The sequence below is a fragment of the Thamnophis sirtalis genome, unplaced genomic scaffold (genome assembly GCF_051295495.1).
Source record: "Thamnophis sirtalis isolate CommonGarterSnake01/CBP01778 unplaced genomic scaffold, rThaSir2_p1.2 scaffold_13, whole genome shotgun sequence".
In the NCBI taxonomy this organism is placed as follows: Eukaryota; Metazoa; Chordata; class Lepidosauria; order Squamata; family Natricidae; genus Thamnophis; species Thamnophis sirtalis.
This window is the reverse complement of record NW_028261393.1, coordinates 30,539,399-30,566,007: the sequence shown is the minus strand read 5'-3', so window position 1 is coordinate 30,566,007 and position 26,609 is coordinate 30,539,399. Positions and strand designations below refer to the sequence as shown.

General features: G+C 46.0%; 1 protein-coding gene across 17 annotated transcripts in view; it reads right to left on the bottom strand.

Annotated features, from left to right (window-relative positions):
* MACF1 (microtubule actin crosslinking factor 1) overlaps positions 1-26,609 on the bottom strand; it is a 362,565-nt gene that overhangs the window by 113,935 nt on the left and 222,021 nt on the right. For all 17 annotated transcript variants that reach the window (XM_087728267.1, XM_087728270.1, XM_087728280.1 and 14 more), the window contains 5 exons: positions 7,653-7,829; positions 7,124-7,247; positions 5,988-6,196; positions 4,458-4,775; positions 3,303-3,472 (listed from right to left, as the gene is read on the bottom strand). In XM_087728267.1, coding sequence (XP_087584393.1) covers positions 3,303-3,472; positions 4,458-4,775; positions 5,988-6,196; positions 7,124-7,247; positions 7,653-7,829 — 998 coding nt within the window. The remainder of the gene's footprint in view (positions 1-3,302; positions 3,473-4,457; positions 4,776-5,987; positions 6,197-7,123; positions 7,248-7,652; positions 7,830-26,609) is intronic.

Below are 26,609 nucleotides of genomic sequence, written 5' to 3'. Positions count from 1 at the left end.
TGGGCAAGGTTTTTAAAGATAACCATCCTCTGTCTGCAGGCACCAAATGGCCATCTGAATGGCTGAGAGGAAATGGAGGCTTTTTAGAGAAGGACAGCACACATATCTTAAAGGGGGGAAGGGGAAGATCGTGAGGATGGAGACAAATGTTAAGCTTTGAACCCACTCCACAGTTCACTCGCTCCAGAAGCAGAAAGTTGCAGATTTCCCCCCTGTTGTCTCTACAGGCAAGAAACATGTGAATGCAACATAAAACGAAATGTGGGAGAAAACACTGTTGTGCCAGTGGCAGGCTCCACTGTTCCCTCTAAGCTGCATGGCCGCACACCTGGCAATAAAACACCGCACAGCAGTTTTCAACTGCCGCGCAGTGGTTTTTGTGAGACGCTTTCCACCATAATAGGAGAGGAGAGCCAGCCTGGAGACAGCACTCAGTTCCACAAGGCAGAAATGCAGAAAGTAAGTAGCTCAGAGAAGGGGTGTGGGGGTTGGGAGAAGGCATGGGATGGGCTCCCAGCAGCAGCTGCTCAGATTTGCCAGAGACGGAGTGAGGGAGGGACAGAGAGAGAGAGAGTATCCCTCCTTCCTTCAGCCCAACACTCTCGCTGGCATCCCAGCCAGATGAAAGGGACTGCAGAGGGTCTCCTCAAGTCTAGGGCAGCGAGTCATTCAATGGGAAAGTTGCCTCTTGGAAGGAATGACCCAGATTGGCAGCAGATCGAAAGCGGAAGCCACTCTGGGTCATATACATACATACATACATACATACATACATACATACATACATACATACATACATACAGAGAGAGAGAGAGAGAGAGAGAGAGAGAGAGTTAGTTAGTTAGTTAGTTAGTTAGTTAGTTAGTTAGTTAGTTAGTTGGTGGGCAGACTTAGCACTTTGTTAAGTTTGTTTCTCTGTGTGTTGTGTATATATACACGTCTCAATGGGTGCAATTGTGCAAGCATTTTTTTTCCTCTTTAAAAGAATTTTTGGATTTCTCCTCACCAAACCTTTAAGACTGAAAGAGTTAGAGTTGAAATATAAAGAGATTGTAATTTCCATACTGTTAGATTGGTAGGCAATTATGGACTATCTTGATTATATCCTCCTTAGAAAGAATATGCTACTGTATGGTTGAAAAAAAGACCAAACTTCATTCCATGGAAACCAAACAAAGTTCATATGGAGGGTTTCTTTCTACGATGGGCTTCTTGGGTCAACAATGAATATCAGTTATCAAAAATGTAGGTAAAAAGTTAAGCAGGCAATAGGCAATTACAAAAAGGGAAGCCAACTTTCTGAATTCTGTTTCTTTGACTTAGTGACTTATAAATAGTAGACTAATGCTCTGAAAACGTGACCTAAATTTCTATATATTTTAAATAGCTGTAAAGCTGTGCTGAAAAAGTTGTTCTCAAGGTATTGTGATAAATTCAATAAAAAGAAGGAAATTCTTGATGAACTTAAGGAGGAATGAGAGTATTGGATAGTAAATGGACAAATAAAATTACCAATCAAAGAGAATATTTGCACCTCAGGGTTGAAATGAGATGTTCTCTCTTCCTCTTTCCTCTTCCTCTCTTCTCTCTCTGTTTCTCTCATCCTCTTTCTCTTTGTCCCTCTTCTCTTTCTCTCTCCCTCTTTTCCATTCTTCTGTCACTTTCTCCTCCCTTCTCTCTCCTCTTTGTCTCTTTCTGTCTCATCCTTTCTCTTTGTTTCTTTTTCTCTCTCCTTCTTTCCCACTCTTCTGTCACTTTCTCTCTCCTCTGTCTCTTTCTGTCTCTCTTCCCTCTTTTTTCTTCCTCTCTTCCTCTCTCCTACTCTTTTATCACTTTCTCTCTACCGCCCAACCTGTCCCCATACGTATCTTCGACTGATCATGTTTGCAATAATTTACCTTGTTTTCTAAATAGGCACAGTTCCCTTACCGGATCCCTCGCTCACTCAAACACACACACACACACACTCATGCACAAAACCATTTTTCTCCATTTCAATTCAGATCCTATAAAGCAAGTGCTCTGTGAAACATCTGTGAAAAAAATTCAGGTGCTGAGACATGAAAATGTGCCGCTCAAACACTATACTTTTCCGCACAAACTGAAAAGAAATTAGAGGGAACATTGGCAGGCTCTGCATGGTTTGGGAGAGGTTTTTCAAACTTCAGAAGACAATTCAAGAGGGGATAGGGAGAGACTGAAGATAAGGCCGTTTTTTCTTGGATTCAGGACTTATGACTATGGGGGAAGCCCAGAATTTCTGTTGTATGTCCCAATGGTCATATATCAAGGCATCCATGTGACTGACACAATCTTATGACCTTTTTGTGGCAGTTCTTAAGCAGATGTAGCAGCTGTAAAATGAACACTGCAGTCATTAAGCTAACCGATTGTCTGGGTATAAGATAGCATTGAATTGTTTTAGGGCTTTGTTCACACTTATCCTAAGATAAAGATCTCTGGACCTTCAAATAGCTAAAGAAAGGGCTTTAGTTTTCTTTGCTGAACTTAAATAGCCTCCCAGGCACCACTTCTATTCTTATTCCATAGTTAACCCACAGTTTTTTTTTCCTAGTTGCCCACAATATGGGCAGGAAACTTCCTGACCCTAACTTCAAAAACAATATTCTGGAGAGGAGGAGATTATTTGTCTGAAATGGTATAGGGCAGTGATGGTGAACCTTTTTGGCACCGAGTGCCCAAACCGGAATGTGTGTGCATGCATGTACATGCACCGGAGCACCAGAAACAAGAAGAAAATGTGCATGTGCGTGTCACCAACTGGTCTTCAGGTTTCCAGCATGTGCATGTGCACCGGCCAGCTCACCTCCGCAGAGCACCGGAAACCCGAAGACCAGCTGGCCAGAGTGCACATGCCTGTTTTAGGGGCATTTGGGGGGCGTTTTTCACACCACCTGTTGGCACTCCGGCTTATTCTCTTCTCTTCTATTCTAGTCCAGTCCAGTCTAGTCTGGAGAAGGGAAATCTTTCTGTAAAAGCTGGGAATACTTTGGGAAATGCTTTACTTTTGTAGAAGCATGCATTTTATTCATGTGTCTCCTTTGGTCAAAAAGCTCTTTTAGTCTTCTAACAATTCAAACCCCTGCAAAACATTTTACCAGTGAGAAAACTTGAAAAAGATTACAAACTATAGCAGCAGAGATTCCTCATAGCCTTCATTTTTCTGCCTCCAACCTTTTCCCAGTCCAAAGCGATCTGGATGCAGTCAAAGAATTTAATCCCTCACAAATTTCCTCTGCCAGGCTCCCACCAGTCCTCTGTCTGGGAGAATCCCTTCTCACCTTTCCTTTGTGGCTTTCTGCAGCTGAGTGAACTCTTTCCGCAAACTGCGCACCTTCTCTTGGTGTGAGGAGAAGCCAGTCCACACCAACCCACCAGAGCTTAACTCTGTGGTTAATTGTTCCAGTTTGTCCAGATCCTCATGGCACAGCTTCATCTCTGAATTCAGTTCCTGGAAGCATCAGGAAACAGGGGTGCGGGGAGACACAGGACAGATATGGTTGAAGCGAAGACCATCTATGACTTGGTCCAAAGAGTAAATGATTTCGCCACAAGGAGCAGCCTGTGAGATCCCCCTGATCCCTGGAAGTCCTGATGGATAGCAATAGTAATCCCTGCATACAAGTCATGTCAGGGTAATTAGAACAGACTGGACAGGTCTCCAAAGGCAAGTAGGTTAGTGCTGTGAAACACCTTGGATTCAGTCCCCAAAGAGGTTGCAGAGCATCTCCCTGAAACACCCTTAGGCTGCTGCCCTGTTTCATGGGATTACTGACAAGGTCATTCTTGATCATCCTTTTATATGAATTTGAACTTTAAAATTACAATTATGGATAGATGACCCCCAAATTTCTGTGGGCAAAGCCTGTCCTGAAGAAGAATATGAAAATGTACAATCCCAATTGTGCAACTGCGCAAGGCCCAGAGCTTTGGTTTCCTGACTTGCAAGAATTCTTTTCGGCCCACTCTCATCTCCTCGGCTTCACTGGAAATCTCCTGCATTTGCTTAATCTCATCTCCACAAGCAGAACGACCAGAAGGTGGACAAGAGCCAGGAAACAAAACCCTGCAGCCAAAGTGCTCCCAGGGACTTGTAGGCATCCCAGAAGGGAGACCCCCTCCCTTTGCAGGAACTTCTAGGGTAAGGAGCAGCAGTCCAAGCCCATTCCCAAAGGGAGTGTGGTGCATACATTTATTCATTTATTCAGTTTGCATAGCTCATTAGGGGGATTTTTGCTACTCTCTTCCCCTTTTTTCCCCTAGTTTGAGCTTGCCAGCTCTAATAAAACCCCAACACTAACCTATCAGCAGAGCTGATGTGGGGCTGCCCTGGGCAAAGGTCTCTTTCTGGAGATGCCAGAACCAAGCGCAGGGACCAGAAACCAGGCGTCCTCCAATCCTGAGCTTTGCCCAACCCTTGCTCAGCAGCTTCTCACCTGGATCTGCTGGGCGAAGTGAGTAATGTCCCGCTCAGGTTGGTTTCCCAAGGCCAGCATCCGACCTCGGATCTCCATGAATTGCTTCAGCTTCTCTGAGAGCTGCTCGTACTGTTCCACCTGGGGGAGGACCTTCTTCCAGGTGTCCTCCTTCTCTTGCTGTTGCTGCCACAGGTGGCTGAAGTGCTGGCTCACCTCTGCCAGCTTGCTTTGGAGGGCGGCAGCAGCGGTGCTGTCAGCGGTTTCCATAAACTGGGTCACCATTTCACGAGTGGCTTCCAAACTGCTCTTTTGCCTGGCAATGTCTTGTTTGAGCTTCTGCAACAGGAAGGATATATATTGTACATATACCCAGAAACAGAAGAGCTGTTTGCTGCCACATGAGCCCAGGAACTAAGCTTCTCACAAGAAAGAAGCTTTTCTCCATGTTTGGAAGTCTCTGCCAGAGTTGCTGCTTCAGGTTCAGAGATTCCATAAAGCCAAAGAGCTCCATGAGACAAACCCAACCTTGCAGCCTAGCCCAGCTCATCTCAATCAAGAGGAAAACACAGTGCACCAATGGAAACAGTGCAGATTCTCCCATTAGCCAAAGCTCACTCCACTACGGAGTTTCATTCAGCTCCATCAACCCACTGAGACTCAAGGGCCACAAAGTACAGAAGCACGACTAACTAGAGGTAGTCACATGAAGTCTGGTCTGCTGGTGATCTGGAAGGGATGTGCTCTCCCACTGGACAAACCTTACATCAGAGCTGGATTCTAAACTAACCTTTCCTTTAAGATGCTAGAACTGAAGCTATCTTACAAATCAAAGGAAATCCAGGGTGTGATATGTATGTTTTTTATCCCTTTTTGTTACAGCAGTGCAGTTGCAGCCGAACAGCATCGGGCAACCTGCTTTTGCTTGGACAGAGGCCTTTTAAAAAGTTTCTGTAGCCTTTCCCCATTAACTCCTTCAGGGCTCAGCTCAATGCTAAGAGCCTGTCTGGCTCCTCCTTGCAGTTGGAAAAGATTCAGGTTCTCTGAGATTGAAGACTGGATAGAAACAACCCAGAAGATTGGAATCATTCCAGATTCCAGCTCTCCCTGCAGGAAAGAACTCTGCTTAATGTCTAATGAACTTTGGAAGCTATTATTTTATTCATCACTCCTTTCTGGAGAGTTAGTGTGAGAAGTGTCCCAATTTACTCCTACGTAGCAACATGTTCAATATTCTACATTCAAAAGGATCTCCAATTTGATCTCAGATGCTCAGGCTGTTAATTATGGCTGTCCACCAACTGAAATAACCCTCTGCACATACTCAAGGTGTAGCTTTTATCACTCATCAGGTGTCATACAGAAAACCTTTGTACTGAAAGCAACATTTATGGTTCAATCATTTTCAAAATTGAATTTGGGTAAAATTAATAATTATAAAAACAAGGAAACTCCAGATTGTTCAGAGACATTTTTGGTATTCAAAAAATCCCCATCTTTTTAAAATTCTGGAACAAGACTCCAGTCGGAAATCTAAGTGAAATCTCTTACTGTGTTTGTAGCAAGGGCCTCCTGGATGGAAATGGAGGAGAATGCAGACACATCCTCCTGTTTGAGAGTTTCCTCAATCTCAGCCATGGACTGAAGGAGGGTCTCCAAAGCCTCTTGGACACTCTGAGATTGAGCAATGGACTTCTGCAAAAGATCCGCGCGCTCAGCCATCCGACACGAAAGGCTCTGGAATCGGCTCATAATGGAATCTGTGCAAGAATCGAATGAATGACGGGGGGAAATTAAAATGGCCAAAGAAATCGAATGGTCTGGAATCAGAGCTCTCAAGACTCTCCAACATGACAAGAAACTGCCCAGGAGGGCTCAGAAGGGGCTTAAGGCCAAAAATGTCAACACTGTCTTTGAAAAAGGCCTGGAGAACAAATACTCCCAAGGCTTCCTTCCTCACTTTAATGCCCACCCACCCCCACTCATCCTCCACCATTGGTCATGCTGAATTGCAGACTAATAGACCTGGAGTGCGCCAGCTTGGAATGTCTTCCTTAGACCTCTACATGGGGCTGCCCTTGAAGAGTGTTCAAAGACTTCAGTTAGTCCAGAATGCAGCCGCGCGAGCGATAGTGGGCGTACCTAGGTACACCCACGTTACACCTATCCTCCGCGAGCTGCACTGGCTTCCCATTGGTCTCCGGACACGCTTCAAGGTGCTAGTCGTTACTTTTAAAGCCCTACATGGTATAGGACCTGGCTACCTGAGAAACCGCCTCCTGCCATTTACCTCCCAGAGACCCATAAGATCTCACAGATTAGGCCTCCTCCGGATTCCATCTGCCAGTCAATGTCGGCTGGTGACCCCCCGGGGGAGGGCCTTCTCTGTAGCTGCTCCGGCCCTATGGAACAATCTTCCCATGGAGATCCGGACCCTTACTACCCTTCCGGCCTTCCGCAAAGCAACCAAGACCTGGCTGTTCCGGCAGGCCTGGGGCTGTTGATTTATCCAGCCCCATCCTAAGCTATGAAGGTTCTGGAATTTTAATGTTGTTTTTTATTTTTTGTATGTTCCCCCTTCCTTTTTATCTGTAAGCCGCCCTGAGTCTCTCGAGAGTGGGCGGCATACAAACCCAATAAATAAATAAATAAACAAACCTCTCCCCTGCCCCCCCCCCCAGGTTTACCTGTGGTCTGCTGGATGCCTCTGTGGTCAGGAATTGGGGTTTCTCGTATTTCCAGGAGGGACTGAGCAGCTTTTTCGAGCTTTTCTACAGGCACCTGATGCTCTGCAAGGTCCTCCTGCAGGTGCTGTCAGAAGCAATGGAAAAGAAGAAAGGAATCAAAGCATGAAGAAATACTAGGAGTGGACTAAAGAAGTCAATGTCTTTAGAAAGAGGTTCTGGGGCTCAAGAACAAGGTAGAACCTCCATCAGAAAGGTATGGTCTGACATGGTCATTTCCGCTTTTCCTTTGCCTGGGAACCATGCTGGAGCCCTCCATTATATAAGGCAGGAATGGGAGATTCCCATTCTCAATTGATGGCCTCGTTCCACTGAGGCTCCCCCTGAAAGAAGGTTTCCCCTAACCCCCCCTCCCCTCCCCACACACAAATGCAGGATTGGATAGGTGTGGCCCAGCCTTTTCTAGCTGACGCTATAGATGAAAAGTCTGCAAAAGGTTAAAGACAAGGAGTACATGTACTTGCTCACTTACTTTGGTGTTAGCCAGCTGCCTTTGCAAAATGGCTGGGTCAGAGGAAATGGGCTCCAGCAGGAGGCGGGTCACAGCCTCTTCACTCTCTTGCAGCCACGACCGGAGAGATTCTGCTATATCCTGGAACTGCTGAGAGCGATCCAGCAGGAGGTTCAGGTGGAGGCCAAGGGCAGAGCACTGCAAACAGGAGAAAAGGCTGGGTGGGACTTTTCTAAAAACATCCAACCCACTCCCCCAATAACCCTTTTTCTGTTTTCAGGGACAAGACCTGCCATGAGTTGAGGTGCTCATCTTTCCCAGCTGCAGTGGTCTCAGAAACCTCAGCATCAAAATCATTAGGCTGCAGCCTTACAATGGGGACTTTTTAAAACAATTTTATTAAATATTATAATTATAACAGTAAAAATTAATTCTAACTGAAAAAAAGAATAAAAATAAAAAGGTGCAGAGAGAAAAGAAAAAGGAGAAAGAGAAAGAAAAGTAGAATAAAGAAAAAGAAATGAAATATTTAAAGAAATTATTTCCTATCTAGTAATTTATCACCTCTTAAAAGACAACAAACCATCTTTTCTTCCCAGATTCCATCTATCTATAAATACATCCAGAAAATTTTGTCAGTTCAGCCAGGTGTCAGCAAAGTCCATTGAGGGCTACCAGAGATTACAACAGATCTATGTTAATCTTGTTGAAATAAATCAATGTTACAGTCCCTCTTTTTATTGTAAGTATCGTGATCTTGTCTCTTCAAGTGTTGTAGATTTGTTGACTTGATTTATTTTCTTTTTTGCTTTGTCCCTTCTCAGGAGACTTTTCAAAACTTTAACAAACCTCTTTTGTAAATCCAATATAGGAAAATTATATAATTATCACTCTTTTGGTTTATTGTTTGCATATCCCTTTTAATTATTAATATATCTGCAAATTTTTGTATGATCATTTCTGTGTCATTCTTGTAGCCTATCACTTGTACATCCACGTTTACCTCAGTCTCATTATCTGATGGAATATGTCCCCTTTCCATAACCTCTTTTAGGCAGTCTCCACATAAAGGCAGATGTCTCTCTTGACACTAAAAATTAACTTTTTAATTCATTGTTCAAAAATCTCTTTCAATACATCCAATATTATAATGTTTTGCTTCATTCTGCAACTGTAAGCCAATTTTATGTGTTGTTCCCCTTTAATTGTAATTTTCAGTTCCCTCTAGTGTCCAATTTTTAAAATCATTTTTGGGAAAAAAACCATTTTCCCACAGAAGTCTTTATAAATTCCAAAATTTTATATCCAATTTATCTGAAGCCTTAATCCATTTATAATTTTCCAAAATAAGTTTTAATTGCCTTTTTGCAGTTTATTTAAAAATGTTTTAGTCCTTAAACTTGTAATTAAAATGTTTTTTTTTTCCTAAGGGCTGAAGGAAACTCACCCTGTGGTGTCAAACCTGTCAAATAAAGGTGAATAAATGGAGAGGAAACATGAAATATACTTACAATGGGAAATTATTGAGATTATAAAGACAGAATCACAAATTTGGGGCATGTAACAATGCATAATTATATAAATATAATGATGAGAATAGCTGGGAATTGTAACCAGGCCCACATCTTGGCCAAAAATAGGGTGGGGGTGGGGGGTGTTTCAAAAATACAATTACTATATGTATACTTTTTTTTTCTTTTAAAAAAAGGAGGAGGATATATGTTAAAATTAAATATGTATACTGAAAAGGAATTATAAATACCATCAATGTAAAATGGAGCTTGCTCAGAGGCTGAAATACACAAAGTAAATGAGATGAAGAGTGCAGAGGAGAGGAGAGAGGTAAGGGAAGAAGAGAGGGATAGGAGAGAGGGCAGGGGGGGGGAGAAAAGGAGAGAAATGAGGAGTGGAAAGGGGGTGAGAGGAGAAGGAGAGAGGAAAGGGAAGTAGAGAAGAGATGGATGACAGAGGAAGGAAGGAGGTAGGGAGGAGGAGGAGAGAGGGAAAAGAAAGTGATGGATAAGGTACAAATATGGTGTATGGAGAGCAAAAGAGCCAATAATTGTTTTTGGGAGTTGATGGTAAGACAAATTGATGTAACATTTAATAATATAATACGATGTTGGTTATATAATAGTATACATGTGGTTATATGTTATGAAAATGAAAAATAAAAAACTTTATACAAAAAAAATAAAAAAAAATAAAGGTGTATAATAGCTGGAAAGCAGCTAACACAAAATTTTTGAAAAGAAAGAAAAGTAAGCCAGCTTGGTTCTTTCAAAGCCACCGACAGTGTAAAATGATTATTCTCTCATCTCCCAGAGTTCTAAACCCGAGGCCCCTCTCTTGCAGTCCTCTCACAAGGAATAGCGGTCTGGAGCACATACAGGTGATCTCAAATTCTCTCCTTGTCCGGAGAAGACCTATAAAGATCTGCTCTACTGCCAGCTCTTTATTCTGCCACAGCTCCACTATTGGCTCAGCTTTTCATGGAGCTGTCTTTGGTCTGCCATTTCTTCCTTTGAAAGTCTCTCAATGGAGCTTTGCAAAATATAGGATCCATAAAGATCCTGGGCTGGCACAGCAGAAGTTTTTACACAAGAAAGTTTGTTCAGTTGCTTCTGAAGTCTTAGCATGCATTTTTTCTTTGTAACTCTAAAATACACATGTAATCTGGTAAACAAAAAGTGGGGGGACAGAAGATGATGGCACAAAAGTAAAGTTACTGGTCCTCAGCTACCCCATCTTAGTTCCTTGTTTTAGGTAAAAAAATCGGGAAAGAGGGAGACCAATTGCTCTTCCAGGATTTCCAATCATTCTTCTAAGAGTGTTGCTGCTGCAAATCTTTAGCAGTGGTGGGACAGCAGATTCCCCATTCTTCACTCATTCCCCAGAGGACCCCAAAGTGAGCATCGTGGATCACCTGAAGCAACTATCATGATGGCACACAAGTGGGAAGCCAACGGCAGTTTCTCTGCTACATTGTGGTGGCTGAAACCCAACGGAGAGCTGGTCGTGACTAACTTGGGGAATTAAGCTCTCCATGGCAACCTGGATTGGAAAAGGCTTCCTTGCCTTCTGGCAAGACCACTTTCCTTCTGACAAGGGCTCTGCTAGAGCAACGTCCTGGGTCGGACAGGGCTCCATGTCGGTGGGAACTCTTTGTGCAAGACCCTGCAGAGAAGGAGCTCTGGCCTGATGGCTTGTGGGAAGAATCTGAAAGCAGAGAAGTGCTCAGGCGAGGCCAAGGTTTGCCCGTTACCCTTCCCAATTTATGAGGTGCTTTGCCACTGATCCAGAGCTCCTCTTTTCTTTTACAACAACAGTGTGGTGCAGTCATAGCCTCTTGAAGAATGCAGCCCTGAGTTCTCCCCAAAACCTTTGAAGACATGAGGGAGGAATATGAATTAAAGGATGTATGGCGTGAACTCCACCCACAGAAACAACAATTTACTTTCTTTTCACATAGACATCAATCCTGTTCTAGGATCGACATGGCCTGGTTGACACCAGAAATTGGGGACTTGATTAAGGAAGCAGCAATTGAGGTTAATACCTGGGCTGATCATAATCCACTCTTATTGGTGTGGAAAGGAGTAAGGCAGGGGAGGAAGAGAAGGTGGATGATGAATACAGAGATAGTGAAAGAACAAGAATTTCAGCAAATGTTTAAAAGGGAAATGAGGTTTGGTTTTTTTTTGAAGAAAATAGGAAAGGAGTAACTCCACAAATACTTTGGGATACAGCCAAGGCTTATATGAGAGGCCTAGCTATTAAATATACAACAGGCACACACAGGAAAAAATTAGAAGAGAGGGCAAAATGAGTAGCTAAACTGGAGGTGGTAGAAAAAGCCTTGCAACAGAACCCACTAGATGATAGGAAAAAAGAAGAAATGGCTAGAATTAAGCACGGGATCTCTCTTCTAGACCAGGAGGATGTTGCTCGGAAACTTAGGGGGATTAAGCAAAACTTTTTTGAGCATGCTAACAAACCGAGTCGTTGGCTCTCTTATAGACTTCGAAAAGAAAGAGAGAGCAGACATATAGCTCAACTGCAGAATAGTAGTAGAAACCAAGGGGGAGAAACAGGAAATTATCCAAGGTTTTTTTCAGCAACTATATAGTAGGGAAGAAATTTCTGAGGACCAAATTAAGGAATTTTTAGACAATGCAAATCTACCCAAGATCTCAAATGAAGCAAAAGGGGTACTGAACCAAAAGATAACAATAGATGAATTAGAAAAGGCAGTCAAAAAAATGGAAAACAACAAAACTCCTGGCATGGATGGTTTGCCAGTTGAAATCTATAAATCTTTTTTGGAAATCTTAGGACAAGAGATGATAGTAATATTTAATGCTGTCTTGACGGATTCTATCACACTGAAATCATGGGCTGAGGCCTATATAACCCTTTTGCCTAAAGCTGGAGCTGACCGCACCCAAATTAAAAACTATAGGCCCATTTCACTTTTGAATGTGGATTATAAAATCTTTGCAGCTATACTGGCAGATAGACTTAAATCCTTCCTTAATAAATTTATACACCCTGATCAGAACGGCTTCCTGCCGTCAAGGCATATGAAAGATAATGTTAGAATTATTTTGGATGCCTTAGAATATTATGAAGCTCGGCCGGATAAACAAGTGGCCTTTATGTTTCTTGACGCACAAAAGGCTTTTGATCGGGTAAATTGGAACTTTATGTTGTCACAATTAGAAAATATGAAGTTTGGAGAAAACTTCTTAAATGCAATTCGGGCAATTTATGTACGACAAACCGCGACATTATTGGTAAATGGAGAAGAGGCGGGTGATATTGAGATTGGTAAAGGCACAAGACAAGGATGCCCGTTATCCCCCCTACTGTTTATCCTCACATTAGAACCCCTTCTTAGAATAGTGAGGAGTGACACACAAATTAAAGGGTTACGAGCTAAAGCTCAGGAATTTAAGGTCCAGGCTTTCGCCGATGACCTTGTTTTTATCCTGGAGGATCCTATGGCCTCTGGGATACAACTTTTATGTAAAATAGAGGAGTACGGTAGGATAGCAGGGCTACGTATAAACAAAGAGAAGACAAAACTGTTAATTAAGAATATGACTCTGAACCAGAAAAGGGAAGTACAAAGCCTGTTAGGGATTAACATGGCCCATAAAATACAATACTTGGGAATTTGGCTCATGGAGAGATGTTCCTCTATCAAGGTAGATAACTATATGAAATTGCTACAGCAGGTATCTAAAGATATGACTAATTGGAGTGGTAAACAACTGTCTTTGATGGGCAGGATTGCGACAGTCAAGACATATGTATTACCAAAATTTTTGTTTCTGTTTCAAACGGAACCAACTAAATTGGACAAAATTTTTTAAATCTTTGGAGACAATAGTGGCTCGATTTATATGGCAAGGCAAGAAAGCACGAATTAAAGCCCAAATATTGCAAAAATGTAGAGAACTGGGAGGCTTCGGAGTACCCAACTGGGAAGCATACTATAATGCAGCAATTATGATATGGGTGAAAGATTGGGTGATGTTGAGTAGAAGGCGCCTATTGGCTATAGAGGGACATGACCTCCCTCAGAGATGGCATGCCTCCCTCTGGCAAGAAAGAGACACCCCCCATAGGTACTTCATGGGACATTATATTCGGAAGATTTTGATGGGGGTCTGGGAAAAGATGAGGAAAAAATACTATCTTAGGGTTCCGTGCTGGTTGGCACCATTAGAGGCCTTAACGCATCCCAGTGTATTTAATTGGACAAGAAACATAACATATAAAGACATCATGACAGAAGATGGCAACATGAAAACAAAGATGGAATTAGAGCAGCAGGGCAGGAATCTGGAATGGTGGGAATATTTACAGGTTAGAAACAGGTTTAAAAGTGATAAGGTACGGTTTGGGATCTACCCAAACCCTCAGGGGCTAGATAAGATTTTGTTTGGTGGAGACAAGAAAATGTTATCGAAGATTTACCAATTTTTGACCTGCCAAGATGCTAATGAAGAGATGGATAAAAGCCTTCTAATAGCATGGGAGAGAAACTTTGGCTATAAGATTGAAATGGGCAAATGGTGGGATCTATGGAGTAAGACCATTAAACTTACAATATCTACAGCATTCAAAGAAAACATATACAAGATGGTTTATAGGTGGCACTTCCCCCCAACAAGGTTAGCCAAGATGTTCCCTGGGTTATCTCCATTGTGTTGGAAATGTGGAAGAAAGGATGGCACATTCTATCATATTTGGTGGTCCTGTACTGAGGCCATGAAATACTGGAAAAGGATTAAAAAATGGCTAAAAGAGGTTACCGGGGCAAACATGGAATGGAGACCCGAGAACCTTCTACTAAGCATTAAACCAGAAAACATGAGCAGTTCAATGTGGCATTTGAGCCTACATATAATTGTGGCCGCAAGAATAACTTATGCACAATTTTGGAAATCCACTACCATACCGTCGGAAGATGCTATAATTAAAAAGATCTATGAATGTGCAGAAATGGACAGAATGACGGGTTGGCTGAGGGACAAAGGAGAAACGGAACATTACCTTAGTTGGAACTTATGGTATATGTGGGCGACAAGGAGAACAGCAGGGACTTAAAATGGGGAAAGTTAAAAGTGAACATGGGTATTGTAATAGATCCCTGAATTTTGTAATGAGAAGATGTGGCTTAGAGACCTAACAATGAGGAAGGAAAGAAAAAAGTTGGGCTATGAATGACTGTCACCACGCGGGGGGGGGGTTGTATGTTTAAAATTGTATTTGTATGTTTTACTCTTAAAAAAATGTATAACTAATAAAGATTACTTTTTAAAAAAAAGAATGCAGCCCTTTTGGCAGTTATTGTTGGTTATTCAATAGAACAACCCTAAAGGATCAGGAATATATTAAAAGAGTTAATCAGGAATTAAGACTTTTCTTCAAAGAAAACTGGCCAGGAGACACATCCATACGAAACCTATGGGATACAACTAAGGCATTTATAAGAAGGGTCACAATATCGGCTACAGCTAGGAAGAAAAAATTGAGAATAAAAAAATAAGAGAGTTGAAAGAAAGCTATAGAAATTTATAGAGTGAACTTCAAAAGAAACCACAAAATAGAAGTATAAAAGGAAGTATGGAATTGATCAAACATGAATTGGCTATATTTGAAACAGCAAAATTGGCACAGTCTATAAAAAAAGCAAAACAAAATGTCTTTGAGAATGCAAATAAACCAGGGCAGTGGCTATCCTATAGGCTGAGGAAGCAAAAGCAAGAGAATTGGATCAATAAATTACAAGATGGAAAAGGCAAGATCTGCTATCAACTAGAGGAAAAGAAAAGGATTACCCAAGAGTTCTATGAACAATTATATAGAGAAAATCGAGACTATACAAAGGAAGGAATACTATCTGGAAAAGTCAGATCTGCCAAAGATACCAGAGGAAATAAAGGATATGCTCAATGAAGACATTAAAACAGCAGAGATAATTGAAGCCATACAAAGACAAAAGAATAATAAAGCTGCAGGGCCAGATGGGCTGTCAGCAGAAATATATACAGAATTCCAGGATGTGCTTGTTCCAACGCTGTTGGAAGTTTATAATGCTGTGCTGAAAGAGGCGAAGACACCATTATCATGGACGGAGGCTAATATTGTATTATTACCTAAGGTGGACACAGACCAGATGTTTATACAAAATTACAGAGCAATCTCACTGTTAAATGCAGTTTACAAAATTTTTGCTCTAATAATAGCAGAACGGCTGAAAAAATTCCTTATATCATTCATCCACACAGATCAAAATGGATTCCTCCCCAGAAAATAAATTAAAAACAATATGAGAATTATCCTGAACATTCTTGAATATTATGAAGTGCATAATGAAAAACAGGTTGCATTATTTTTTCTCGATGCCCAAAAGGCATTCAATAACGTGAACTGGGAATTTTTGCATCAACAATTGGAACACATGGAATTTGGGGATAAATTTATAAACACGATTAGAGCAATATACACAAATCAAAAAGCCAAAGTAATAACTAATGGTGAATTAACGCAAAGTATAGCAATCCAGAAAGGTACAAGACAAGGTTGTCCCCTATCCCCGCTGCTGTTTATATTAACCTTAGAAGTTTTAGCCAGGAATGTACATAAAGAGGAACAGATAAAGGGACTAGAAAACAAAAAAGAACAATTTAAGTTACAAGCCTTTGCGGACGATTTAGTGTTTGTGTTAGAGGATCCTATAAAGTCTGGTACAAAACTTATTGAGGAATTGACAGAGTATGGGAAAATAGCGGGTTTAAAGATAAATATGACTAAGACTAAAATGTTGGTTAAAAATATGACATCAAAAGCGAAAGAGGAGTTAATGAAGAAATTAGGTAGCCAAACTGTCAAAAAAGTCAAATATCTTGGTATAGTTTAGTTTATAGTTTATAGTTTATTAGTCTTGTATGCCGCCCACTCCCGGAGGACTCCGGGTGGCTTACAATAAAAAGGGGAAAGGGAATAAATAAGACAAACAACAATTTAAAATACAACAATATTCATAGTTACCGTGGGGCTGGATACTTCAACAGCCCCCGGCCTGCCGGAGCAGCCAGGACTTAGTGGCTTTACAGAAGGCCTGGAGGGTCGTAAGGGTCAGGATCTCCACGGGGAGCTCGTTCCAGAGGGCCGGAGCTGCAACAGAGAAGGCTCTCCCCCGGTGGGTCGCCAGCCGACATTGGCTGGCAGATGGGATCCAGAGAAGGCCTAGTCTGTGCGCTCGAATCGGTCTTTGGGAGGTAATTGGCAGGAGGCGGTCTCTCAGGTACCCAGGTCCGATGCCATGAAGGGCTTTATAAGTAACGACTAGTACCTTGAAGCGTGTCCGGAGACCAATGGGCAGCCAGTGCAGCTCGCGGAGGATAGGTGTAACGTGGGTGTACCTAGGTGCACCCACAATCGCTCACGCGGCTGCGTTCTGGACTAACTGAAGTCTTCGGACACTCTTCAAGGGCAGCCCCATGTAGAGCGTGTTACAGTAATCCAGTCTTGAGGTCACGAGGGCGTGAGTGACTATCCGAAGGGCCTCCCAGTCCAGGTAGGTCACAATTGGTGCACCAGGCAGACCTGGGCAAAGGTCCCCCTGGTCACAACCGACAAATGATGTTCTAACGTCAGCTGTGGATCCAGGAGGACTCCCAAATTGCGAACCCTCTCTGAGGGGCGTATGGTTTCACCCCCCAGGCTAAGGGCTGGAATAGCTGGACCATTTTTGGGAGGGAGCATCAATAGCCACTCGGTCTTGTCGGGATTGAGTGCAAGTTTGTTCGCTCCCATCCAGACCCTAACAGGCACTGGCACATCACTTCTACTGCTTCATTGAGTTGGCACGGGGCGGACAGATACAGTTGTGTGTTGTCCGCATATTGGTGGTATTTAATCTCGTGCCGTCGTATGATCTCACCCAGGGGCTTCATGTAGATGTTAAATAGGAGGGGGGACAGGACCGAACCCTGCGGCACCCCATAAGTGAGGGGCCTAGGGGTCAACCTCTGCCCTCCGACCAACACCAACTGCGACCTGTCCGAGAGGTAGGAAGAGAACCACTGAAGAACGGTGCCTCCCACTCCCACCTCCTGTAACCGTCGCAGAAGGATACCATGGTCGATGGTATCGAAGGCCACTGAGAGGTCAAGGAGCACTAGGATAGAGGAGTGCCCCCTATCCCTGGCTCGCCAGAGATCATCAATCAGTGCGACCAAAACAGTTTCCGTGCTGTAACCAGGCCTGAAACCAGCCTGAAAGGCATCCAGATAATCGGTTTCATCCAAGGACCGTCGGAGTTGAAAGGCCATCACTTTCTCAACAACCTTCCCCACGAAGGGAAGGTTGGAGACTGGACGATAGTTCCTCAAAATGGCTGGGTCTAGAGAAGGTTTCTTCAGGAGGGGTCTCACCACCGCATCCTTTAGGAGGAGCGGGAAGGTTCCCTCCCGGAGAGAGGTGTTAACTATCATCTGGATCCAGCCACGTGTCACCTCCCTGCTGGTCGAAACCAGCCAGGAGGGGCACGGGTCCAATATACAGGTGGAGGCACTCAGCCCTCCCATGGCCTTGTCCACTTCCTCAGGAGAGATAAGTTGAAACTCGCTCCATAAACTCCACTCAAGACCTTCCCCCAGTACCTCAGCTGGTACCGTGCAATTGGAGTCCAGATCTGTCCGAATCCGAGCGACTTTATCCGATAGAAACTGAACAAATTCCTCAGCTCTACCTTGTAAAGGGTCATCCTTTCAGGAGGGAGCGGGTTATTCTAAACAAGGCGGCTGGGCGCCATTCAGCAGGTGCAATAAGAGCGGCAAAATGTGCACATTTCGCCGCCAGTATTGCCACGAGATAGGCTCTGATATAGGCTCTCATCAGTGCTCGGTCTGACTCAGATTTACTGGCCCTCCAGCGGCGCTCTAGGCGTCTCTTTTGGCGCTTCATCTCCCGGAGTTCCTCGGTAAACCAAGGAGCTCTCCTGGATCCGCTGCCTCGGAGAGGTCGCAAAGGCGCAATCTGGTTTAGAGCCCCTGCCGCCGCTGTATTCCAGGCAGCAACTAAGGACTCCACCGGACAGTGGACGAGAGCCTCAGGTATTTCTCCAAGCACCGTCTGAAATCCCGTATACATTTATCTGCGAGGTGTGTGACCATCAAAGAAAATAACTATACTAATTTAATCAATAAAACTAAGAAAGACTTAGAAAGGTGGAAAAACCTACAACTGTCCCTGATGGGTAGGATCGCAGTCATAAAAATGAATGTATTACCAAAATTTCTTTTCCTATTTCAGAATATTCCCATTAAATTAGAAAAAGGTTTTTTTAAGGATTTGAATCAACTGGTTTCGAAATTTATTTGGCAGGGAAGAAAACCAAGAATAAAACTCAAGGCTATGCAAGACACTAAGGAAAATGGCAGTTGGACTTACCTGAACTGCATGTTTAGAAGAAAGGCGTGGGAGGAGTAACCAATGGGTATTAACCCAGCCCTCTTGCCAGGAGACTGAGGTAATCTTTTGAGGCCACACCTACGGTCCTCCTCTGACCTCCCCAGATTAACCGATGGATCGTAGCAGAATCTGAAAGGAAGGACAAACAAGAACAGCCAACACATATCCTTCCCAACTGCTATAGCTGAACCTGGACTCGCTCAGGCCCCCTAGGCGCGGGGCGCCCTGTACGGGGGGGAAGTGACTCCTCCCACGCCTTTCTTCTAAACATGCAGTTCAGGTAAGTCCAACTGCCAGTTTCCGAAGAGAAGGTGTGGGAGGAGTAATCAATGGGACATACCAAAGCTAGATGTCCTGGGAGGGATTAGATGGGCCTGAGCCCGCCGGAGAGTCCAGGGCTCCCTGCAGTACCCTCCTGCCAAAGGCCGCCTCCGCAGAGGCGTAGGCGTCTAGTCTGTAATGCTTAATAAAGGGAGAAGGAGAAGCCCAGGCGGCCGCCCGGCAGATCTCCTCTATGAGTGCCTGGGTGGACCAGGCTGCTGAGGTGGCCACACTTCTGGTGGAGTGCGCCATGATGCCCTCTGGGACCTGGAGTCCCCGTGCCCCGTATGCCTGAGATATGGCCGCTCTAATCCATCTGCTGATGGTAGCTGGAGAGACCTTGGCTCCCCGGGAGGAAGGTTGGTAGGACACGAAGAGGGCCTCCGAACGCCTAAAGGGTGCCATGTGCTTCAGGTATATGCGCAAGGCTCTTCTGACGTCCAGCTTGTGCCAGGATTTCTCCCTCTCCCCGGAGGGGTGGGGACAGAAATCCGGTAGGATTATTTCTAGAGCCCTGTGAAAGGGGGAGTTGACCTTGGGCATGAAAGCTGGGTCGAGTCTGAGGATGACCCGGTTATCTAAGAAGGTGCAGAGATCCGCCCTGCTGGAGAGGGCGTTGATCTCAGAAACCCTTCTGGCCGAGGTGATGGCGACCAGGAAGACGACCTTAAGGGTCAGAAGCTGAAGGGAAACCTCCCTCAGGGGTTCAAACGGAGCTTCTGTCAGGGCCTGAAGAACCGTGGGAAGGTCCCAGGAGGGGAATCGATGGACCACTGAGGGTTTCAGATTCGCCGCCCCCTTGAGGAAGCGCTTTAACACCGGATGCTGGGACAAGGGGGGAGCGTTCACCCCCCCCTAGAACCGTAGAGAGGGCGGAGACCTGTCGCCTAAGTGTACTGGTGGCTAGACCTTTCTCATGCCCTTCCTGGAGGAAGTCCAGGACCTGTGGGACCGAGGCCGCTGCTGGGAAGAGACCCTTAGCTCGGCACCAGTCTGCAAATGCCACCCAGGAAGTGTTGTAGATGCATGTGGTGGACTGCCTCCTGGATGCCTCTACTGTCCTGATGACACTCTCGGAAAATTGAACCTCTTAATTGTTCCCGCTCAATCCCCAGACGGTCAGATGAAGCCACTCTGGATCCAGATACTCCAGAGACCCCTGGAGCAGGACCACCTCCCCCGCTGAGATCCTCCAGTGAGGGGCCGTGGACACGAGGTCTGCCAGCCAGGGGCGGCGAGGCCAGAAGGGAGCCACCATTATTACCTCTGCTCCCTCTGTCACCACCCCCCTCAGGACCCGGGAATGAGGGGAAGGGGGGGGGGAAGGCGTAGAGAAGACCTAGTGGCCATCTGCATCGAAGGGCGTCCATGTCCGTGGCTCCTTTGGTCGGAAACCTTGACACGAATTCCGGCAGCTGGGCGTTCTGCAGGGTCGCGAAGAGGTCCACCGTCGGATGTCCGAACCTCTCGCAGATCTGACGGAAGATTGAGGGATGGAGTTGCCACTCCCCGTTGTCGATCGTCTCCCTGCTGAGCCAGTCTGCCTGATGGTTTTCTGTCCCGGAGATGTGTTCTGCTCTGATGGATTGCAGGTGTCTCTCTGCCCAATTCCCCAGTCGCAGGGCCTCGTCGCGAAGGGCCCTGGAGTGGGTGCCGCCCTGTCTGTTCACGTGGGCCGTGGCCGCTACGTTGTCGGTCAGGACTAGGATGTGATGACTGGTCACCGTGTCCTTGAAGTGGCGGAGAGCCAGATGGATGGCTCTGAGCTCCAACCAGTTGATGTTGTTTCGTAGGTCTGTTGGAGTCCACCGGCCCTGGGTGATCTGGTCCTCCAGGTGGGCTCCCCAGCCGAAGAGACTTGCGTCTGTGGTGAGGATCCTCCTCGCCGGTTCTCTGAAGAAGCATCCCTTGTTCAAGGCTGGGGACAGCCACCGACGAAAGGAAAGCAGCACCTGGGGTGACACTCGGATCCTGAAGGTGGCGTCGCTCGTCCCGGCTCTCTGATGGGGCAGTAGGAACCACTGGAGCTCCCTGGTGTGTAGTCGGGCCCATGCCACGATCCCTATGCACGAGATTAACTTCCCCAGGAGCCTGGAAAGAAGAACTACAGGGACAGAGCGTAACTTGCGAACCTCATGGATCATCCTAACAACGCTGTCTTTGCGATCTTGGGACAGAAAAACCTCCCCAACCACTGAATCAATGATGGACCCTAGGTGAAGGAGCCTGGTGGATGGTACCAGGTGACTCTTCTCCAGGTTGATGGAGAAACCCAGGGCCCTCAGGGTGTCGATGGTGGTCCCCAAGTTCCGTTCAGCTGAGTCAGGCGACCTAGCTAAGACGAGGATGTCATCTAAATAACAGAACAAGCGGACTGGGAGGGAGCGCAGATGACCTGCGGCTGCCGCTAGTACCTTTGTGAATGTCCTGCGGGCTGAGGCCAGCCCAAAGGGAAGGGCCCTGTATTGGAAGTGGCTCCCCTCATGGGAAAACCTAAGGAATTTGCGGTGTTCCGGGGCGATCCTGATGTGCAGATATGCCTCTGTAAGATCGATAGAGGCTAGGAAATCGCCCGATGCCCTCCAGGATGGATTTCAGGGAGGCCATTTTAAATTTGCGGTAAACCACCCTGGAATTAAGGAGTTTAAGGTCCAGGATGGCCCTCCATCCTCCTGAGCTCTTGGGCACTAGGAAGAGGTTGGAGTAGAAACCGGTGCCCTTCTCTCCCTCTGGGACTCTTTCAATGGCCCTGATGTCTAGTAGATGTTTAATGGCCTTGGCCTTAAGGGCCCATTTGGTCGGGTCCGTGGAGGAGGCGAAGGTGCGGAACCTACTGGGGGGAAGGGTGCGAAACTCCAGGTGTAACCCGAGCCTTACTGTCTGGAGCACCCACTCATCCGAGGTGATCCGTTCCCAGGCATCTGCGAATAGGGAGAGGCGACCGCCGATGGGGTGATCCGGGGTCGGATCACTTGAACCTGCGGAAGGGGCAACCGCCTCCTCCTCGAAAGGGCTGCTTGCCCTGCTGCTGACCCCTGAATCTGTCTCTCTGGAATTGTCTATCCCCCTGCCTGTGGAACCTGGGGTTCTGGTACCTCTGGTTCTGGTTGTCCCCGTCGGGCGGTCTGTACGAGGTCCTCCTGGAGTAAGGCATGTGGCGGAGGTACGAGCGTCTGGTGGTTGTTGGGAAAACCTTCCGCTTGTTCTTATCCTCCACGAGGATAGGATCCAGCACCGTCCCAAATAGCTTCTCCCCGGTGTAGTCTGCCTCCGTTAGGTGCCACTTCATCCGGGATTCCACCTGCCAGTGGCATAACCAGAGCAGGCACCTAGAAGCAACTGAGGAAGACATAGCTCAAGAGGCATACTTTACCGCGTCCAGAGTGGCGTCTGCTGAGAACTGCGTTGCCGCCAGCATCTTGGATATGTCTTGCAGCAGGCGAACCTCTGAGGCCGGAGTCCTGTCCCTCAGCTGCTCCAATCACAGCACCGTGGACCTGTTAAAGAAAGAAGCGGAGGCGGCCGCCCTGATGGCCCAGGTGATAGCCTGGAACGTCTTGCGCAGGACAATGTCTGCCTTCTTGTCCTCAGGCTTGAGGCAGTTGGCAGTGTCTCCTGCTATAACCAGGGTGGCCACCGGATTGTCCACTTCAGGTACCTGGAGAGAGCCGAGGTGGCACAGTGGTTAAAGGCAGCACTGCAGGCTACTTCAGCTGACTGCAGTTCTGCAGTTCGGCGGTTCAAATCTCACCGGCTCAAGGTTGACTCAGCCTTCCATCCTTCCGAGGTGGGTAAAATGAGGACCCGGATTGTTGTTGGGGGCAATATGCTGACTCTGTAAACCGCTTAGAGAGGGCTGAAAGCCCTATGAAGCGGTATATAAGTCTAACTGCTATTGCTATTGGAGAGCTTGGGCAAAGGTCTGATTAAGATTGTAAAATTTTCTCTCATTTCCCCCTGGAGTGGGGAAAGACCCTGGCTTTACCCACTGCGACTTGAGCACCTCCATGAACATCTCTGGTGTGGGGATCTCCTCCTTAGCCACGGGAGGCCTTTGGAAGGGCCCCTTTTTCTTCTTACTCTTGCCCTTGCCAGGAGTCTCAGTCACAGGCTTAGGATCCGGTGGGGGATCCAGATCTGCTGTGCCGGATGCCTTGCGGAGCAAGGAGCTGAATAAGGAGGGGGGAAATAGGCCCGCACTGTGGAATTGTCCTCTGCCTGGGGATCCTCGTCCTCTGAGAACCCCACCTCCTTCAATTCCCCCTCCTCCAAGTTGGAAGCCTCGCTAGCCGTGGATGGCGATGGAGACCTGGCTTCCCTGGCTGCTGAAGTGCTGGGGCGTTCCTGCTGACCCCTGTGGGGCTCCTGTGGGGCCCTGCTCCTGGAGCTCAGGGGCTGCTGGCCTAAACTAGATGCCATTACCTGGGCCAGGGCCCTAGCTAGCATGTCCTGGAAACTGTTGGTGAGGTCAGGCAGGGCAGGCTGGAGCTCTGGATGCTGAGGATATTCCCTGGGTTTAGGGGATAGGGGAGCCAAGTGAGGCCTGGCTGGACTAGTGGCCCTGCACCCAAAGGGATCCGCTCTTGACTCCGCTTGGGGAGCAGGTGAAAGGGGGGCGATAGGGAGCTGTGTCCCCTATGGGAGCCCCTTGGTGAAGCTGGGGATGCTGCCCGGGCTGGAGGCCTGCGGGGAGATCGTGATCTGGAGGGGGAAGGGCTGATGGTCGCCCTGAACTCCCTGGCCGAGGCCCTGGTGGTCCTGGCCTCCTTCCTGGGGGCTGCCTTCTTGGGGGCTCTGGCCTTGTCCCTCCTCACTGGGGATCTCCCCCTAGGAACCGGGGAAACGCCCCTGGAGATCCCTTCATCCGGATCCGCACCCCCTGGGGCTCTGGGCCTGTCATCCCTGCTTCTGGTTGCCTCCGCCATTACTTACGGTTTGGTGCTCACCAACCTCCTCTTTTCTGCAGCTGGCTGCAAGGGCGGATTCTCTCTTCCAAGGCTTGAATCTGCTCCCTTTATTCCTCTGTGCTGATTTGTGGTCTCAGCTGCCGGCAGGCCCAGCCTTGGAATACCCCCCGGATCACCGGCGGGGTAGAGCCTAAATGAAGCCTCTTCCGGCTTCACTGGTGCCCTTTGAGCGCTTTTGGCGTCCGTAGGAGAACGCCGATCACGCGCTCACCCACGTGCTCCAAAATGGCGACGGTTTTCAAGATGGTGACCGCCGATTGCAGTCGGGGCTTCTTCTTGCTGCTGGGGTGCTCCGGAACGATCTGCGATGGATCCTCGGCCCTCGCAGGTCCTCTTTGGCTCTTCCGGAGGCCGCGTGGCTGCTCTGATCGCCCCTGCGGTTCTGAGGCTTCCACCCCTCTTACGTGACCGGCCGGTCGCTCGGGGCGCGCGCGCAACGCTGGCAAGCGCGGGGCTTGACTCAGCGACGTGGAGCACAGCAGAGGAGAGGTGAGATGAATAGAAGCTCTTTGTAGTAATCCTTTGTTGCTGAAAGACTTTGCTAGAAAAAAACTCCTAAGTCTACGAAGCGAAGGGAGAGTCAGAGTAACATTCCTTTCTGGCTGAAGACTGAGGTTAATCTGGGGAGGTCAGAGGAGATTTAGATTTTTTAGATTTTATTTAGCATTTATAGGCCGCCCTTTTCCCTGAGGGGACTCAGGGCGGCTTACAATAGTAAGGGAAGGGGAGTGAAAGACAAAATACAAAAGAAAATGTGAAATAACTAAAAATACTAAAACACAACATTCACTCAGTATTCGGGAGGGGCAAGAGAAAAGGAGGACCGTAGGTGTGGCCTCAAAAGATTACCTCAGTCTCCTGGCAAGAGGGCTGGGTTAATACCCATTGGTTACTCCTCCCACGCCTTCTCTTCGGAAACAGGAGGATTTGGCATACCAGATTAGGAACTTTATTATACTGCGGCCACTCTAACATGGCTGAGAGAATGGATAATGTTGAGAAATAAAAGATTACTCAAATTGGAAGGTCATGACCTCCAAGTAGGATGGCATGCCTTCCTTTGGTATGAAAAAGGACCTGCACATAAATATTTCAGTAGACATTATATCAGACAGTCCCTGTTATCAATATGGAACAAAATTAAACACGACCACTACACCAAAATACTCATTTGGCTATCTACGATGGAAGCATAGATACATCCAAATTTAATTAATATGGAAAATATAGTTACATATAAAGAGTTATTGAACAGACAGGGGGAGATTAAAACTAGATTAGAATTGACATCACAATGGGTACAAGTAGAATGGTGGTCTTATTTACAGATACAGTCAAGGTTTGCACAAGATAGGAAGAAGGAAGGTATTGCTAAAGACTACACAACATTAGATAAACTTTTGATACAGACAGAAAACAGGCTGATCAAAGTGTTGTATAGATTTTTGTTGGAATACAAGCTAGAGGAGGAGCATGTCAAAGAAACTATGGTCGCCTGGGCGAAAAATTTCAGTTACAATGTGGAATTGGCTGTGGGAAAAACTTTGGATACTTAATCAGAAACTAACAATGGCTACGGCATATAAAGAAAATCTTTATAAGACGTTCTACAGATGGCATCTCCCTCCAACACGGCTCTCCAAAATGTTTAAAAATCTGGCCCCAAATTGTTGGAAGTGTAAAAAAACACCAGGCACTTTTTATCATATGTGGTGGATGTGCAATGAGGCAAAAAATTATTGGAAAATGATTCAATCATGGTTAGAACAAATGGTGGGAGACCAAATCTTGTTTAAATCGGAAAGTTTTTCTCCAAGATATAATACCGGAGAGGTTTAAGAAAGATACACTTTATTTAATTATACATGTACTAACTGCAGAGCACATAACTTATGCACAATATTGGAAAAAAGAAAATACACCATCAGAGCTAGATATAATCAGAAAAGTGTTGGCCTGTGCGGAAGCAGATAGGCTCACTCTTGAACTTAAAAATAAAGGGGAATCAGAATATTTTGAAGTCTGGAACAGATTTTATGACTGGTATAAGACAAGGTGACAAGACTGGAACAAACTGTATATATTGTGATTGGACAGAAGGATTGATAATGTATTAAGTAGGCTAATTGTCAATGGTTGAGACTAGCTGTATATAATGTGAATGTATGGTCACTTCGACTTCGCAGTACTGCATTGTTTTAAATGTAAAAATAATAAAAATATATTGGGGGGAAAAAAGAATGCAGCCGTTTTATCAACAGAGATAACAAAGTAGAAAACTGTTGCTAGATTATATAAAAGAGCCGAGGTGGCACAGTGGTTAGGGTGCAGTACTGCAGGCCACTTCAGCTGACTGTTATCTGCAGTTCAGCGGTTCTAATCTCACCGGCTCAAGGTTGACTCAGCCTTCCATCCTTCTGAGGTGGGTGAAATGAGGACCCAGACTGTGGGGGCGACATGCTGACTCTGTAAACCGCTTAGAGAGGGCTGAAAGCCCTATGAAGTGGTATATAAGTCTAACTGCTATGGCTATTGCTAAAAGAAACAAGAGAAACTAAATATAGCCAAGTCCTAAATAAACCTGAAACTGCACAAGGAACAAACTGAAGCACCTCCAAAATAAAAGTATCAAAAAACTCAAGCAGTTGTTACAGAAAAAAAGCACCAAATGGTTTCTTTTTCCTTCTGTTCAATTGTA